At 39.3% G+C, this 18326-nt stretch overlaps 1 protein-coding gene across 2 annotated transcripts in view; it reads right to left on the bottom strand.

The window, feature by feature from the left end:
- LOC116509691 (deoxynucleoside triphosphate triphosphohydrolase SAMHD1-like) overlaps window positions 1-16315 on the bottom strand; it is a 35969-nt gene extending 19654 nt beyond the window's left edge. For both annotated transcript variants that reach the window (XM_032218951.1, XM_032218952.1), the window contains exons 1-5: window positions 15900-16315; window positions 9217-9283; window positions 7276-7354; window positions 4683-4843; window positions 3885-4000 (exon numbers count right to left, since the gene is read on the bottom strand). In XM_032218951.1, coding sequence (XP_032074842.1) covers window positions 3885-4000; window positions 4683-4843; window positions 7276-7354; window positions 9217-9283; window positions 15900-16107 — 631 coding nt within the window. In that variant the 5' untranslated portion in view covers window positions 16108-16315. The remainder of the gene's footprint in view (window positions 1-3884; window positions 4001-4682; window positions 4844-7275; window positions 7355-9216; window positions 9284-15899) is intronic.
- Between the last annotated feature and the right edge of the window lie 2011 nt (window positions 16316-18326).

Genomic DNA, 18326 nt, shown 5'->3' with positions numbered 1-18326 from the left:
GCCCATTTCACTTTTGAATGTGGATTATAAAATCTTTGCAGCTATACTGGCAGATAGACTTAAATTCTTCCTTAATAAATTTATACACCCTGATCAGAACGGCTTCCTGCCGTCAAGGCATTTGAAAGATAATGTTAGAATTATTTTGGATGCCTTAGAATATTATGAAGCTCGGCCGGATAAACAAGTGGCCTTTATGTTTCTTGACGCACAAAAGGCTTTTGATCGGGTAAATTGGAACTTTATGTTGTCACAATTAGAAAATATGAAGTTTGGAGAAAACTTCTTAAATGCAATTCGGGCAATTTATGTATGACAAACCGCGACATTATTGGTAAATGGAGAAGAGGCGGGTGATATTGAGATTGGTAAAGGCACAAGACAAGAATGCCCGTTATCCCCCCTACTGTTTATCCTCACATTAGAACCCCTTCTTAGAATAGTGAGGAGTGACACACAAATTAAAGGGTTACGAGCTAAAGCTCAGGAAGTTAAGGTCCAGGCTTTCGCCGATGACCTTGTTTTTATCCTGGAGGATCCTATGGCTTCTGGGATACAACTTTTACGTAAAATAGAGGAGTACGGTAGGATAGCGGGGCTACGTATAAACAAAGAGAAGACAAAACTGTTAATTAAGAATATGACTCTGAACCAGAAAAGGGAAGTACAAAGCCTGTTAGGGATTAACATGGCCCATAAAATACAATACTTGGGAATTTGGCTCACGGAGAGATGTTCCTCTATCAAGGTAGATAACTATATGAAATTGCTACAGCAGGTATCTAAAGATATGACTAATTGGAGTGGTAAACAACTGTCTTTGATGGGCAGGATTGCAACAGTCAAGACATATGTATTACCAAAAATTTTGTTTCTGTTTCAAACGGCACCAACTAAATTGGACAAATTTTTTTAAAAATCTTTGGAGACAATAGTGGCTCGATTTATATGGCAAGGCAAGAAAGCATGAATTAAAGCCCAAATATTGCAAAAACGTAGAGAACTGGGAGGCTTCGGAGTACCCAACTGGGAAGCATATTATAATGCAGCAATTATGACATGGGTGATGTTGAGTAGAAGGCGCCTATTGGCTATAGAGGGACATGACCTCCCTCAGGGATGGCATGCCTCCCTCTGGCAAGAAAGAGACACCCCCCATAGGTACTTCATGGGACATTATATTCGGAAGATTTTGATGGGGGTCTGGGAAAAGATGAGGAAAAAATACTATCTTAGGGTTCCGTGCTGGTTGGCACCATTAGAGGCCTTAACGCATCCCAGTGTATTTAATTGGACAAGAAACATAACATATAAAGACATCATGACAGAAGATGGCAACATGAAAACAAAGATGGAATTAGAGCAGCAGGGTAGGAATCTGGAATGGTGGGAATATTTACAGGTTAGAAACAGGTTTAAAAGTGATAAGGTACGGTTTGGGATCTACCCAAACCCTCAGGGGCTAGGTAAGATTTTGTTTGGTGGAGACAAGAAAATGTTATCGAAGATTTATCAATTTTTGACCTGCCAAGATGCTAATGAAGAGATGGATAAAAGTCTTCTAATAGCATGGGAGAGAAACTTTGGCTATGAGATTGAAATGGGCAAATGGTGGGATCTATGGAGTAAGACCATTAAACTTACAATATCTACAGCATTCAAAGAAAACATATACAAGATGGTTTATAGGTGGCACTTCCCCCCAACAAGGTTAGCCAAGATGTTCCCTGGGTTATCTCCATTGTGTTGGAAATGTGGAAGAAAGGATGGCACATTCTACCATATTTGGTGGTCCTGTACTGAGGCCACGAAATACTGGAAAAGGATTAAAAAATGGCTAAAAGAGGTTACCGGGGCAAACATGGAATGGAGACCCGAGAACCTTCTACTAAGCATTAAACCAGAAAACATGAGCAGTTCAATATGGCATTTGAGCCTACATATAATTGTGGCCGCAAGAATAACTTATGCACAATTTTGGAAATCCACTACCATACCGTCGGAAGATGCTATAATTAAAAAGATCTATGAATGTGCAGAAATGGACAGAATGACGGGTTGGCTGAGGGACAAAGGAGAAACGGAACATTACCTTAGCTGGAACTTATGGTATATGTGGGCAACAAGGAGAACAGCAGGGACTTAAAATGGGGAAAGTTAAAAGTGAACATGGGTATTGTAATAGATCCCTGAATTTTGTAATGAGAAGATGTGGCTTAGAGACCTAACAATGAGGAAGGAAAGAAAAAAGTTGGGCTGTGAATGACTGTCACCGCGGGGGGGGGGGGGGAGGGGAGGGGGGTTGTATGTTTAAAATTGTATTTGTATTTCCTGTTACATTATTGAAAATGTGGTTTGTAATCAGTTCCTCAAAATAGGAAAACCTTTGGACTTACTATTTGTGCTAATTGATAAGACACACGATTTATCTTTCTAACAACTGCATTGCATATTAAAACCATGTTTAGTTTTCCTTTCATAGAATAATTATGCTAAACTATTGCCAGAGTTCCCAAGGCAAGATCTTCCTGCCTTACCTTTCTTTTAGATGTTTCTAAATATTAACATTAAATGAGTATTATTAAAAAGCTGGCATGCTGCAAAGCCAAACAGTGGCACTAGAGTCATTTACAGTTATTTCTGTAAATATCTCAGAATTCGACACAAAATTGGTGGCTGGCTACAGTTTAGGTCTTTGTTATAAATGAACAGAAAGTAATCTAGGACTTGAAAGCAGGTGGCAGAAAGCTAACAACAACAAAATAAATTATTTGGGACTGAAAAGCTCTAATCAGCAACAGCAGAAATATACTTCTATAGATGTTTAACTCTCTTTGTTTCAGCATACTCAACGGGATTGGCCTTGTGACCTTCTATCTCTCTCATAGGATTTGGAGTGGACTGTCACCCCGCCTAGATTACTTCTTGTGCTCCCAAATCACATTCCATTGGTTGACAAACACTGAATTACCATATCTCTACAACAGATAAGAGTCAAAATAATGAATTCTAGTTGAGGCATTTCATAATTAAATTGACTTTTGTAAACCCTATCTATAACCTTAAAGCTCAGCAACTACATTTTAAATACTGACACAGTTTACATCAAATTAGTATTGATTTATTCTTTTGTATAGAAATTGGCTCACCTGTCTTATGTTGAATGCAATATTTTACAATTCTACCCTACTCCTTTTCCAGAAACATGAAATCTGCATTTTTCTTTCTCAAGGCTACATACATTTGATCAAGTTAATGCAGAAGTTAATACAGTTGTTAAAACTAAGGTGGCAGGCCAAACCAAAAGGTAGGCCTCAAGCCTGAACCAAACTAAGGCTCCATGATATTAAGTTTGAACTTCTCTACATATAAACTGCTTAGCTTGCTCTTAAGATATAGCGTGGTTAGACATGAGTTATAGTATCAGCAGAAAGGATGTCTGCATCCAAAATATGCTGAGGCAAGGAATCTATTTTAGCCCATCCGCCCCTGCTTATCTGTTGATTTGTGTATTAGACATATATTGTTAGTTCCTCAAAAGACCAGATGTACTGTCCATTGGCTGACCCATGTATTATGACATTCTATAGACACTATATCTCTGTAACCCAAGGACAACTCCTGAGAGGTGTTTCCAAAACCAACAGATGGTTGATGGCGAGATGGGGAGGATGCGTCATCACCACTATATAAGGAAGTCCCTGAATCCCACTTGGGGTTCAGGCCATTTACTCTTTGCTATGAACCTGCGCAAATAAACCTTTCCTTCTCTGAAATGCTGGCTTGGGTCCCATCATTTCTACAACAAAACTATCACAAGAAATAGTTTGGAATGGTATAATATTTTTATATGCATATTACGTATTAACAAAGAACTAGCTTACCCAAGTCATGACAAAGTCCAGCAATTTGAACACAGAGAATATCCCTCTGATCAATATTCAGTTCAGGTTGTCGTTCTTGCAACGCCTGCACCAAACGGCCTGCGAGATGACTAACGCTTTTCCAAAAAAGAGAAGAAATTAACTTTTCTATGTCTTGATTTATAAATAAAATGGGAGTTAAGTTGTTAATGCAATGCAATTATGAACTGGGCTATAAGGCTTATTTAAATTCTGAATTTCAATATTATATAGTAGAGAATGTTTCATGTTACTGATCTTTGTTTCGAACAAAGTGAAATGTGAACTTTAATGTGAAACAAGGAAGATTTTTTTTCATTTTTAAAGGAAGAAAACAATATCTGCATAGTCTTGCCTGTATTTTATATACACTACTATGTAGACGCAAGTTTTTTTTAACTTAAGCAGAAATTAAGAAAAGTTTTGCATTCTCTCCTGTTTATTCTTTGCATGGAGCATGGAAACCCTACATTATAGAGACTACACAAAGCCCAATGGTATTCGACATAATAAAATGCACTATATTCAAGATAATGTCTACATAAACCAAGTAGTCTTTCTTTTCATCTACAATTAGTAGTGGTGATTCCCAAAGTTTAAGAAAAAATACTATGTATTATAAATTTTAAGGGTATCTAAAAATACACTTACATAAAGCAAAATTTAAATATACAAATCTCCCTCAATGAAAAACATATAGCAGGAACTGGCTGTTTTAAAAAATTCAGTAGAATCATTTTATTTATACAAAAGCAGTTTCTGTGTATAGTATTCCTTTACCCAAGAGAATGTTCAAAGCGATTGTGTGATCCTCCTGGGAAAACATAGTAAGTGCCACCCAATTGTTTAATATATCGTAGACGCTGAAATTGAGGTGTGTCAATGATGCGAACAAGAAGAGGATGCATTTCAATATGACCATGGATTGGATCATTAAAAACCTGGAAAAAACAAAACAAAATTTTAAAATATCAGTTAATCTATAATGAATATTTCAAACAAGAATAAACATTGCCTTTTTCTAATTCTAAAAAATTAAGATAAACACAGGGTAATTAAAGGCCTGACTCACAAATAACGAATAGCCCAAATGAAAATCAACTGGGACAAATTAACCACCCATATAAAACAAAAGTTGAAAACCCTAGGCTAATGATTTAAACACTCCGTTATCTTTCTTCTGCCATTTCCAGAACTACTGTAGATGGCTACTCTCTTATCATCTTCAGCAGATTTGGGGCAGGAAATAAAGCCTGCAGAGAAAGCAGGATTTTTTTAAAAACGTTATCTGTTCCAAAAATATTAGCAAAATTCTTATGGAATGTATGGCCCTTGTTTTTTGTTTTTTTTAAAGCAGGGAATTTTAACTTTCCAGATTTCTAGTTTTATCATCTAAACCTCCATTTCTTCACAGAATTTAAGTAATTCTCAAAATAATATGGTCATTCTTAGAAAGTTAATGTTTGTCCCCATTCTTATCTACCAAGAACTTGTTTCTGGTTTTACTCAAAAAAGTCTGTTGCCTCCCTTTCTTGCATTAGAGGTCACAAGACATATTTAGATGCTGCTGGAAAAGCTTAAACCAGATCTCAATTATCAGGAGAAATTGATACTTTAACGTAACTCCAGCTTGAGATCTGCAGGTAATAAGTGCTTATTTTCCTGCAATAATCTTCCCTGTTTTCAAAGTTACATATATGATTAAATACCTGATTTTCTGCTTAATTTTGTTCTGGTTATATAGGATTTTTGCTTTGTTTATTATAACAACTGATTTATTATGTGCTATCAGGTAAATGCTGACTTTTAGTGACCATATATTTTTTCCAAGGCACTCTGTCTTCAGGTTAGTCCTTTAAGTCTTCCAATGGTAAACTCTTACTGCTGGTCATCTTCCTTTCCTCTTTCTTGATGACCCATTTGTAGGATCATCATGTATAAAGTAGGCGGCTATATGTTTTCCAAGCAAATATATCAAATTAATTAAATAACTACTTGTTATGCCAGTTATTAGAATACACTAATTAAATGTTCAAGTGCACACAGAGGCATAAAAGAAATTAGCATACCGAGTTGATGAACATCAGTGAAAGACAAGATCAGCATCTATTGGCTATTATTTTTATCATTTTAAGATTATAGTTACATTTTTAAAAAGTATATGTTTTTTGTGCTGGACATGCATATATCCGTTCAGAAAGACTGTAATAGGGATTCAGTTAAATATTGGAGATGTGTAATTCAAAATACAACATTGGTTCATACGATCCAATCCCATTCATGTCAAAAATACCTAAGATGCTTCCAGGTTAAAAGGATTAGCTGGTAAAATCACTGTAGCCCGGGGGATGCCCAGTTGGGGGCCTTTCATGTCCCCATTAATGTGCCCACCGAAGCAGTACCTCAAACTATTACGTTGGCTGGAGGTGAAATGAGACAACAGCACTCGGGTCTCAGACTAATCGTCAACCCAGAGTCCTAACCATCACAGTCCTGTGGTTCATAGATATGGTCTTCTGTTATTGTGACTTCCTTTTAAAAAACTGTTACTTCATTTATTAATTTTGTTTTAAAGTTCGTTGAATTTTATAGACACTAATGTTCTTTTGAATTTTATAAAAAAGATTTGGAAACTAATGGAGGACAGGAAGCAGACCAGGTGGTTTAACAATTGTAAAACAACATCTAAACAAACATATGAAAATGGAAGCATGTCTATTCTCTACCATTTATACAATGTCTAAAGACTTCTGTTATATTCTATCAAGCATTTTATGGCCAGGAGAGCCTATTCCAGGTCTATTTAGAAAATTAGAAATTTGGACTGAATTGTAGCTTGTTTCCCAATGTTAAATAAACTGAATTAAGTATTAAAATAATATAGCACACTGATAGCGAACCTATGGCACACGTGCCACAGGTGGCAAATGGAGCCATTTGCTAGGGCACGCGAGGCGTTGCGCTGGCCAGCTGACTTTTGAGGCTGTTTTTCGCCCTCTGGAGGCATCAAGAGCCTTCAGGAGGCTTCCCTGAAGGCTCTGGAGGATGAAAAACGGTCCTGCAAGCAAACTAGAAGTTTGCTCCTGAACTTCCAGTTTGCCCGTAGGCTCGGTTTTTCGCACTCCGGAGGCTTCAGGGAAGCTCCTGAAGCCCCCGGAAGGCCTCCAGGGGTGGGGGAGACTGTTTTTGCTGGGTTGCGCACATAGCATTATAGGTGTGGCACGCCCGCACACGACCCACCTGCACTCCCCCCACTTTTGACACGCGAGCTAAAAAAGGTTCGCCATCACTGATATAGCATTACAGGAAGACTAATTTTGTTTGGTACATTCCTTTTTCAACATACATGATAAATAAGAAAGTGTATGTTCACCTTTGCTATTTCAGTGTAACTCTGACTTTGTGCCAGTTTGCGCAGACAAATTAGCAGTTTCTCTTTCACTCCTACAGCACTGAAAATGAAGCATATAATATGACTTAAACAATCATTCAATATTTTATTTAGTAATGAAGTTAATATGGAAGCTAAATTAACTGCTACTAAGATATGAATTTTTACAGAAGTTTTTAGCAAAATATCTTCTGGCAGAAAGCGATGGTTATAAATCACTCATTTTTAAAGGATAATGTCATGAAGAAAAAATACATTTATTCCTATTCTAAAAGAAATGTTAAATTTACATTTACACATTAATTTTATTAATAAGAACATATACATATTTCATTTTCTCTTTTTATCCTGAACAATGTTTTGCATAGTGTAGCTATAAAACGGTATGCATACTACCATAAGTATAAGACGCACCAAGGTTTTGAAGAGGCAAATTAAAAAAAAAAGTTTTTGCACTCTGCAAATCTCCCAAAAACGGCCCATTTTTCACGAAAACGGGACCATTTTTATTTTCAAAAAAGGGCATGAATAGCCTTTAGAAGGCTTGTAGAATGCTCCTGGGGGGGGGGCAGAAACAAGCAAAAAAAAAACCGTTTTTGCAAAAATGGGCTCTTTTTTGTCAAAAAAAGGGCATGGATAGCCCTTAGGAAGCTTATAGAATGCTCCTGGGGGCTGGGGGGGGGGGAAATTGAGCAAAAAAACGGCCCATTTTTTGCTCAGTTCTGCCTCTCCAGCCCCCAGGAGCACTCTGAAAGCCTCCTAAAAGCTATGCACAGCCATTTTGGTGAAGGGAGTCGGGGTTTGGGGAGGCAAAAAATGCTGTATTCAGTGTATAAGACACACCCAGATTTTCAGCCTCTTTTTTGAGGGAAAAAGGAGCGTCTTATACTTCGAAAAATACAGTATATCCTCATTTACATTCTGCAAGCAAAGCAGTATCCATTGTTGGGATGCTTTATGGTTGATTCAAAGATGTATGGCACCCACCCCTAAACCACAATGACCAATGCAAGAGACCTTTGGCAGAAATCAAAAGCTTCTTAGTGTGACTTGTTTCTGGCTCTCCAAAGGAATCAGGCAAGTCCTTCAGAGCATGTCTCTAAAAGACCCAGAGGGGCTGAAAAGACCTACACAACTTGAATTGGGTAACAGTTCTTATCAAACAGGGTACAGAAATAAGTATCCTTTTTGAAATAAGGTTACAGGGTCAAGAACAACAAACAACAGAGTGCAGGGAACAGAAACGGGATGTAAAATTAGAAAATATAGAGCGAAACACAGTAAGAATATAAATAGCATTAAAAGGACAAAGCAAAATAAGATAAAATATAAAGTCTTATTTAAAAATAAGATATTACTAGCAATAAAAGGTCACACTATGCTATATCATCAGGGATAAACTTTATTTTATTATTCATCAACAAAAGTTACTTATTGTATATCTTTGTTATAATAAAAACATTTTTGTTCAAAAGACAGATGTGAGTGTACTGTCTGAGTTTGTACTACCCATGAAATATAAGGCATGTACCAGAGAAGCGTGTCACAGTGTATACAGTGGTACTCCAAATTTCTCATTTTGAATAAATAATTTGTGAATTAGCTCAATGGGAAAACAAATTAATATTTTGGAGCGGCAGGGTATAAGCAAAATTTAAAAATAGAGGCTGTTAAATGTTTGGTATGTATTATGTTTATTTTTTCTTGTATTTTTGCTTTTTTATAGCTTCCATTTTATGTGTGTGTGTGTGTGCACTAAAGCAATATTTAAAAATCTTCCTAAGAAACAGCATCTGAAAATGAAAGCCACTTAAGTATATTATCGTATTTAGGCAACCAATAACAACTAAAGAGCTATGCAGATACAAAATATATAACATTCATATAATTTCTTCAATTTGAATAGATAAAAAAGTTGCTTACCAAATTCCCATTTTTTCAAGATGAGATTCAGTGAGAGTTGGTACAGTTTTACCAGTTATTTTATGTTCTAGGGAGTTAAATACATAAATTTTAACATTTCTTCTGAAATTGTCACTTTGAAATTATTTGGCAGGTTACAATTAATCTACAGGACTACAATCAATGAATAATATATAATTAATAAACCTGAAATACAGTATTGCTTTGATTCATGCAATTACAAATCTTCAGAGAAGCTGTGACAATATAGTGTATGAAGAGGCTACTAATCCATATTAGCAGTTTATTGAGAGTCAGGCAATATAAACATTTAATAATTAAAATTAAAGGCATACATATCCTGTGAGTTAATCTTTCATATTACTGTAATAGTGATTCTTCTTGTTCCTTAAATATAGAAAAACCTGAATATTACATTTATCCACAAATAAATTAGCATAACCAGAGGACCTCCAATATACATTTCAAAACTTCCGTGGATACGAAAGGAAGTTACATAGTAAAGACTGTGAGTCTTGCCAGTGCTCTGAAGATTTGCTAATTGCATGGTAGTTTGATCTTGCTTACTTATGAGATAAGAACAATTTACTGAGCTGAGCTAGCAATTCTATGCCAGACTGTCAAAAATGTCTAGAAGACTACCACAGCCTTCTAGATTCAACTCAATCACCAAGCTTATTGGACACACCCTCTAACATTACTACAGGGGAATCCAATCTCAGATTTTAGTATCAGAGCAGATCATGCTTACTATGAAACAGGGAATCCAAGTGATCATATAACAATATATTCTTTTCTATCCCATGTAGTTTGATTGTAACATATTTCTACTCTTAGAATAGAATAGAATAGCAGAGTTGGAAGGGACCTTGGAGGTCTTGGGGTCCAACCCCCTGCCTAGGCAAGAAACCCTTCACCACTTCAGACAAATGTTTATCCAACATCTTCTAAAAGACTTCCAGCATTCACAACTTCTGGGGGAAATCTGTTTTACTGATTAATTGTTCTGTCAAGAAATTTCTCCTTAGTTCTAAGTGGCTTCTCTTCTTCTTTAGTTTCCACCCATTGCTTCTTGTTCTACCCTCAGGTGCTTTGGAGAATAGTTTGACTCCCTCTTCTTTGTGGCAATCCCTGAAATATTGGAACACTGCTATCACCCCTAGTCCTTCTTTTCATTTTTTTTTTTTTTTGCAATGATTTTGTTTTTTGCCAATTTCATGGATAAATCCAGGGAGATTTTTTGACGATAGAGAAGTAAGTTTTCCATTTCCTTCTTATGAAATGTTGACCTGGCAGGGTTTTTTTTACGTAGTATTGAGATATTTTATTAGACATGATTAGACCTGCCACAAACATATACCTCTAATACAAATGATCCTTGGCTCCATTTGTTGAGAAAGGTATAGTGTTATTTGAAGTGCATTGCAGTAGTTCATAGCCAGAACTGAGAATCGGGTGCCAAAATCTCTAAGTCCAACTTTTCCCTCCTGTAACTATCTCCCATTTCCCACCCCCATCAACCAGTAAGGTTCAAGCAAGCCTATCCAAGCAGAGATTGGTATGCAGTTGGTATGCCAGGTGACCTTGAAGAAGAATCTCCAAGAGATACAGCATTCACTTTCGTTTTCCCCCTTGCTTCCCCACTCCCAGTACTTCATGGCAGTCTGTTACAATATAGTAGCGAAGCACAAGGAAGCTGACAATTACACTTTTATTAAGATTCTGAAACCAGGTCCCACTTTGTTTTTGAAGATACTGTTGGCTTCTTACTTTTCGCAAGCCTTGAAGATAGCTTGCCCAAGGAAATGAGATAAGGCATACATTCCAAGGATAGCTTCACTTTAGATAAAAGTATTCTCAGAAAAATTAGAGGCCCTAGCAAGGAAGAAAGGAATAGAGTCCCTTATACAAAAATAGGCTGATACAAGAAAGAGGTGACTGAGTAAGGGAGTCATATTCTATAAGAGGGCTGATTGTAAGGCATATAATGTGTGCTAAATGGAAGAGGAGGGGGCTGTGCAGTCCCCACTTAATGGACTACTCTCGTCATTCTTGAAAAATAAAGTACTTAATCTCATGCCTGTTGTTTCTTTGATCCCAATTCATGATAAACTTGTTAAGGAATAAAATTCCAACACAATTTAGGTCTCCCATCCCACACCTGACCCTGGTTAGTTTCCAAACCCAGGCAAGCCACCATCTGCAAAATCTCTACTGAATCACCCAGTGTAATTATTTTTATAACCAAACTCCTAAAAATTATACTTAAAATCCTACAGATTAGTCAGAAATTAATATAATTATCATTCCAGGAAAACATCAGTTTTACTAAAAAGAGCAAGCCACTAGATTAGAATATAAATTGGCAGCAAACCGTCCTTCTTACTAGCTCTGGTGATGTTATCTAATTTGGATAATGAAATGTCTGCAAGAAAACAGAGAGCCCAGAGAGCACCGAGGACTCTGCAGATAATTTTGAATTATGTTTTCTAACAATTCATTTCTACAGTCACATTTCTAAGAGAGTAATAAGTTGTGTAAACTAAGCTGGACATTAGTTTTAAACTTACTGTATCATCTGTGTCTTGTAAGATTAGGCTACAAAAAATCAATAATAGCCCAAACTCACCCAGTGAAGAACCTCATACTAAACAGAGTTCAACCTGAGTTCTAACCTCCTAATCCACTTACCTAAAAGCTCTTTATACTGTAACCTAAGCAAGACAATTCACAGGAAGATAGAGCAAGCAAGATCATTGCCAGGTGATTTCAATTGAAATATTATTTAGACATTAGCAATGATCAATTAAGAATTGGCTGTAGCAACGTGAGGAGGAGGCAAATGAAAAGATTGGCTTCTGGAAGTGGGGTTGAGTTCCACAGGCAGGACTAGAAGCAGTCTAGAGGCATTTCTTCATCAATGATTTATAGCCTCAGCCAGAAATTGCTGCACTGATGTAATCATAACAAAAGCAGGCCTGATATTGCTGCTACTTCCCCAAGGGCGGTATAATCCAAAAGTCAGGACATCATCCAATAGGTGAGTAACTGAAACACTAATTTTATAAAATTCATTTTAAATAATCAGTATAATAAAATATTTGTAAAGATATAAATGTTCTCATTGGGGGAAAATGGCCTTTTTATCATGATAGAACCTATGTTTTGCATAGAGTTAATGGTGGTTTAAGATAAAATATTGGGATACAATCTGATTGCTACACATCTTGGATTAAACCAACAGCACACCATTTTAATTCATTCTAAAAGGTGTGCTGCTTAGGTCCCTAGATGACAATGTTTAAGAGAAGGGACCTAGTGTGTACCCACTCTATTTTGCCTAGAAGTATGGGCAGATACCCTCAAGAGAGTGGATCCATAAGTAGGCTAAGCCTATGCCATTTAGAGCTTTAAAAGTGATAACCGTTCTCTGGAAAGCAACTGGAGCCATTGCACCTCATGCAATAATGATGAAATATGAGCAAAATGTGAGGCATCTAGAACTGCAAATACCACCACATTCTGGACCACTTGTAGTTTCCAGATGAACTTCAAGGGCAGTCCCATGGAGAGCCATTGCAATAATTCATCTGGGAAATGACCGGGGTTTAAGTGACTGTGAACAAAATATCCCAGTCCAGGAATGACTGCAATTGATGGATGAGATGGATCTGTTTAAAGGCATGACTATCACTTGTCCCACAAACAGAATTTTCAAGTCCATGAATAGCCCCAAACTGTGTGCCAGCTGTGTCTGGTGGAATACCGGCCTGGCAAGAATCAAAATGACATACAGTATTTTTCCAAGAATAAGACACACTTTAGTTTTTGGGAAGGAAAATAAGAAGAAAAATTCTCCCTCTACCTGCCAGCATCCATGGTATTCAGCTGACACATGGCAACAAGGTCAGCCAATGAATAGGCATAGCAACTAAGTTGGCAAATGAGGGCTATTTGGACTCTGAAATTTGCTGTGTGAGCAACAAGGAGACAGGAAGGAGTCTGGCTTAGCGGAGAACTGAAAGTGAAACCACTTGTGTTTTGCTTGTATTTACTGATACCATGGAAAACTTGTTTTTGGTAATGTATTGTATATTACTATTTTGAATCCTGCTGAATCAGTCACTGTGCTTTCTGAATGTGATTGCTGCTGCAAACTCTGACCAGCCAGGTCATCTTCAGCAGGGATTGCCACAGACCATCGCTGCCTCCATGCCTCATGTTTTTGGCCTCTGGTGAGGATGGGCAGGGCTACATTCAGTGTACAAGACACACCAAAAATTTCACCCTCTTGGGGGGGGGGGGGGAAGGTGTGTCTTATACTCCGAAAAATGCAGTATCCCTGGACTCAGTATCCAGAGCCACTTGCTAGGGCTGAGTTGAAACTGGCTCTTTCCCATCCAAGCCCTAGCAGCTAGCAGGTACTGGTCCAAAAGCAGGATAGTATCACTTACATAGCAAGGAATAGAGATGTATAATTAGGCATCCTCAGCATACTGACACTGCACCTGTGAGATTAGAATGAATCTGCCATAACTAATCATAAAATAGGTGCAAAAGCAGAGAAGACAAAAGCCAGGAATCTTATCTAAAATATTCCTTCAAGTAAGTAGATAAGAAATGAAGTCATTAAGAAAACAAAGGAAAGATGTCACCTGAACAAGTCACAGAAAGTTGGCCCTGGGCCATGAAAAAAGATACAATCCCAGCTGACCAACAAAGCAAGGACTCTGGGGAATAAAAAGAGATCCAAGCCTATTCCTAAAGTCTTCTTTGGATTCAGACTTGGCAGCCTTGTTTAAAAGGATGTTGGTGTGTGTGTGTGTGAAGAGGAGAATGTTATACATTACAGCCAGTAAGTTTTCCTTTACTTTAACCGTGTGTCTGTGTATTCCAAAGAACATGTTGTGCCTCAGAGTTTGCCTGGAAGTGATTTCTGTGAGTCCCTAGTTATTTTCTGGCTGTTGAACAAGGATATGTGCCTTATCTACTGCAGTTACATCTATCTGGAAAACTAACAGGAAGCAAGGGAGGGGGAGGCTTGCAAGATCACACTACAATATCAGATGACCCTTCCTGGCCTCTTGAGATGATATATATCATTACTTCCTTCAAGGCCAGCAGCACCAGCTGTTTCCATGATTAATGATTACATGGACCCAGCTGTGAGGCATCTCTCAAGAGGCCTTATTATTTTATTTTTATTACATTATTTTTATCATATTATTGCTACCCAAATATACTGGAGAAGGCAGACAGCTATATTGCTATGGAATTTGTTCTTCCATTCTCAATCCCTTTCCTACCACCACTGTAGGAGTAAGTGGGAGACAAATCCTAGCAGATGTCTATGGAGATTCTCAATCATCCAGGACATGGTTGTCCAAAGGTGCCTTTTCAAGAGGCAACTGGACTCTCTGGTTTTTCTTTGAAGACGTTTTGCTTCTCATCCAAGAAACTTCTTAAGCTCTGAAGAGCTAAAAAGCATCTTTGGGAAATCCTAGCAGAGTTTAAATATACTGAGGCTGCCTTTAAATGTTATTGGGATAAGGGAGAAAACATCCCTTTAATGGCTGTACAACTAAGGGTAATGATTCAAGCTGTCTCATTCATGGCTGAAGACCAGATGAAGCCAAACACAGCAGGAAAAGGATACGGCCAGTGTATAGATATAAGAGCCTGTCAGGGAAACTCCCTTTGATTCTGAGATATTTTTTCGCCACTGGCCTTTCTCTAGAGCAGGGGTCCCCAACCTTTTGGAGCTCAGGGACCAATAATTCGTAATTTTAAATCCCATGGACCACTAATATGACCTGCCTAATGACTGGATGGGTGGGTGTGACTAGGTGGTCATTTGACGGAGTGGACGTAGCCAATTTGATGTCACTCACATCGAGGGGGGCTTCGCCAGCCTCCCCTCCCAGCCACTCCTTGCCTGCCCATCTGGGCTCCTTAGGGCCCCAATAGGAAACAGTTGTTGGAACTAAGAGGCCACCAGGAGAAAGAGTTGGCAAAATAGTTGGCTCAGTTCAAATTGGATCTAACGGAGAAGGAGGCTCAGTAGAAGTATCTCACTGAGGACTACGAGCATAGGCTTTCCAAACAGAGGGAAGACCTGAGGGAGTGCAAGGCCAGGTACCAGCGCCTGGAGGCTCAGCAGGCTGAGATGGTCTGCCAGTTCCAGACCATGATGCAATCCCACTGGAATGAAGAGCTCTTCGCCCAAAGCCCCACACCAGGAGGCTGGCTGAAGCAGACCCCAAATCAGAATTTCTGCTCCCCTGCGGCCCACACAAAAAGACCCTGAAGGGCTCCCCACTCTTTGTAATACACATATTCATTGCTCATATCCAGCCCAGGGGCTTTAGTTTGAGGACCCCTGATTTAGTGCAATATACAAAATGCAAATAATTTTTCTGTGGACTACCAACATTTTGGACCACCAGTGATCGGCTGCTCTAGAGCACCCAGCGTGAAAATAAATCTGCTCCTTATTCCCTGGCAATGACGGGGAATCCCTTTTGGAGCGCTCTGTCCCAAACGAAAGTGGTTTTTTTTTTGGGGGGGGGGGACTTTCCTATTCTAGTCTCTTTCGGCAAATGCCCGGCAACCGCCCACCAGGTGGCGGCTCATCAATGAACTTTTCCCGCCCCCTTGTTCCACTTGCCGGCTTTCCCGCGCACCTCGAAAGCGCTGCAGCTCCTCAGCTTCCAAGCCCTGCTCCTGAAGGAAGGCGCACAGCTGCTCCGTGTCCCAGGATCGAGGATGGAGGCTAATGGAATCCGCCGATGCCGCAGCGGCAACGCCGCGCTTTTGAGGCGTCTGGAAGTCATTGGCCGAGCTGGTGGGCCAGGCCCGTTTAAGGGCGCCTTCCCGGCTGCCGTTCGACATGGCTCTGCCGCACTGATGAGAAGGGCGAGCAGATGCGATCCTTCGCTTACGCGGACTCCGGGCCCGCCCCGTTGCCACCTCACGTTAACACGGGCGAGTCGGCGGAGGGAGGGAGGGAAGGAGCCACGTGACTGCTGCTGGCTTCTCCCGATCGGGAGGGGCTGTCAGGAATGGGGACCTTTTCGCGCGTCCCTCGGTCCCGCTGCAGATTCACCCGGCCACGTTAACAAGAGCTGGAAAGGCGTGGGAATAAGAGCCGCCTTTGAGAGCACGACGCGCCAATGGACCCATCCATCATTTTTGATTCCCCCGCCCCTTTCGGAGAAATGAGCTGATAGCTATATCGCCTTTCGATCCAGGCTGATCGGGACAAAGGGGACATGTCTACCCAGACTCTGAGGTCTGAATCGGCCTGCTTGTCGTCTGTTCCGTGTTTTCAAATAAAAAGGCAGTAATTTTTTTTTTAAAGAGAGACTTTGAAGTAATTACAAATTTGATGTCTAGCTACAGCACCTGCTATGATAAAGCAGACGTAAAGTGAGATTTGGACATTAAGTGTGAAACCTACTGGGTCAGGCTGGACAGCCTGTTAGAGCCCCTTTACTTCTATATTAAAGTCACATAGACAGTTGCAAAAGAAACAGGAAGCCAGTGCCTGACCATAAGATGTGCCTATGTCGAAAGCCTATGTCAAAAGTCCTAGGTTCAATTAAAGTTCGTTAATGACACTCCATAAACAAAAGAAGTAAGACCCCATCTCCTTATAAGGCTTTCTCCTCAAGGTAACCACTAAGAAATGTTTTAAGTATTTCCGTGTTGCAATGCTTTTGAGAATGTATAAGAATGTGTGCTTCGATAATAAAGGTTGTTCAGAACTTGCAATGCTAAGCCATGGGCTAGCTTTCTGAACCTGGCTGCCAAATAAACTTTTCCTGTATCCTGAGAAGTCTAAAGCCTGTCATTTTCTGCAACAATGTGGTCCCATGTTCTAATCTGACTTCCCAACTCTCCTGAGCTTCCATTCTCTGGTTTCCTCTCCATGCAAAAAAGGTCTCGGACCCTTCCCCTCCTCAGACATGAGTGCGTTCCTTGGAGTCAGTGTTGAGACTTGGTGACCATGCAGTTTTCTTGGCAAGATTTAAAAAGTGGTTTGCCATTGCCTGCCTCCTAGAGCTGAGAGAGAGTGACTGGTCGAAGTCACCCAACTGGCTTTAGCAGGAACTAGTTGCCAGGTTTCTAGTTTGATCCCTTAATCCCTTAATTTAGCTTTGATCCCTTATAATTCTCCAATGTATAGTCACACACACCCTTCTAATTTAGTGCAATGGAAGAAAAATATTGAGTCCTAAATAAAAAAAAATCTTATTTCCCTTTTTCTTTTTGTATTATTCACTTCCTCATCCACATGTCTTGGCAGGTAGTGATCTTTCTTCATCTCTGAAACTAACCAGTTCATGTCCTGCCTATATTTCCTTATCTTGCCTCTTAATATTTGGACAAAGTGAATCATCTAAGAAGGATGAGACAAATTGTGGGAAAAGAAAAGTGCATTCGCTAAAGTTTCATTTGACAATATTTTGGAAAGGCTCAAGTTTGAGAGTGATAGCCACTTTGGATGGATGGAAAAATGCCATGAGCTTGTTAAATATAAGGAAAATGGTCATTTAAAATATCATTTCAAGTATTTAAGGACAACTAAAGCATTATAATGCTACACAGAATATAACAGTATCTAGTGACAATCTACACACAAATGTTTAAGAAGTTTTAAGATTATCTCATAAAGATGAACTAAAGAAGTAGAAATATACACCTGTATCCATAGAAGCATAGCTATAGAGCAGGGGTGTCAAACTCATGTCATCACGTGACGCATCAGGACTTTTTCCCCCTTCGCTAAACCAGGCATAGGCATGTGACGCATCCAGCCCCTGGACCACCCTGCTATAGAGGGGGACTGCAAGCAATACAATTTATTACATTGTTTTCCAGGCATCTCACTGTCATGCAACTTTGAGTGACTTACAGTCTTATAAAACAATATTATAAAATATAAGCCCTTAAAGAAGACCAAAAGGGTGGGGTCAGATGTCACATAAGGAGGGATATGATGTTCCAGAGGGTGGGTGCTGCAGCAGAAAAGCCTCTTCTCCTTGCCCAATGGGGTCTCAGCATGCCCCTTCTGCTGGGATGCTTGCGCTGGCAGAAAGGGCATGCTA

The sequence above is a fragment of the Thamnophis elegans genome, chromosome 5 (genome assembly GCF_009769535.1).
Source record: "Thamnophis elegans isolate rThaEle1 chromosome 5, rThaEle1.pri, whole genome shotgun sequence".
NCBI lineage: Eukaryota > Metazoa > Chordata > Lepidosauria > Squamata > Colubridae > Thamnophis > Thamnophis elegans.
This window is presented reverse-complemented; position numbering and strand designations above follow the sequence as displayed.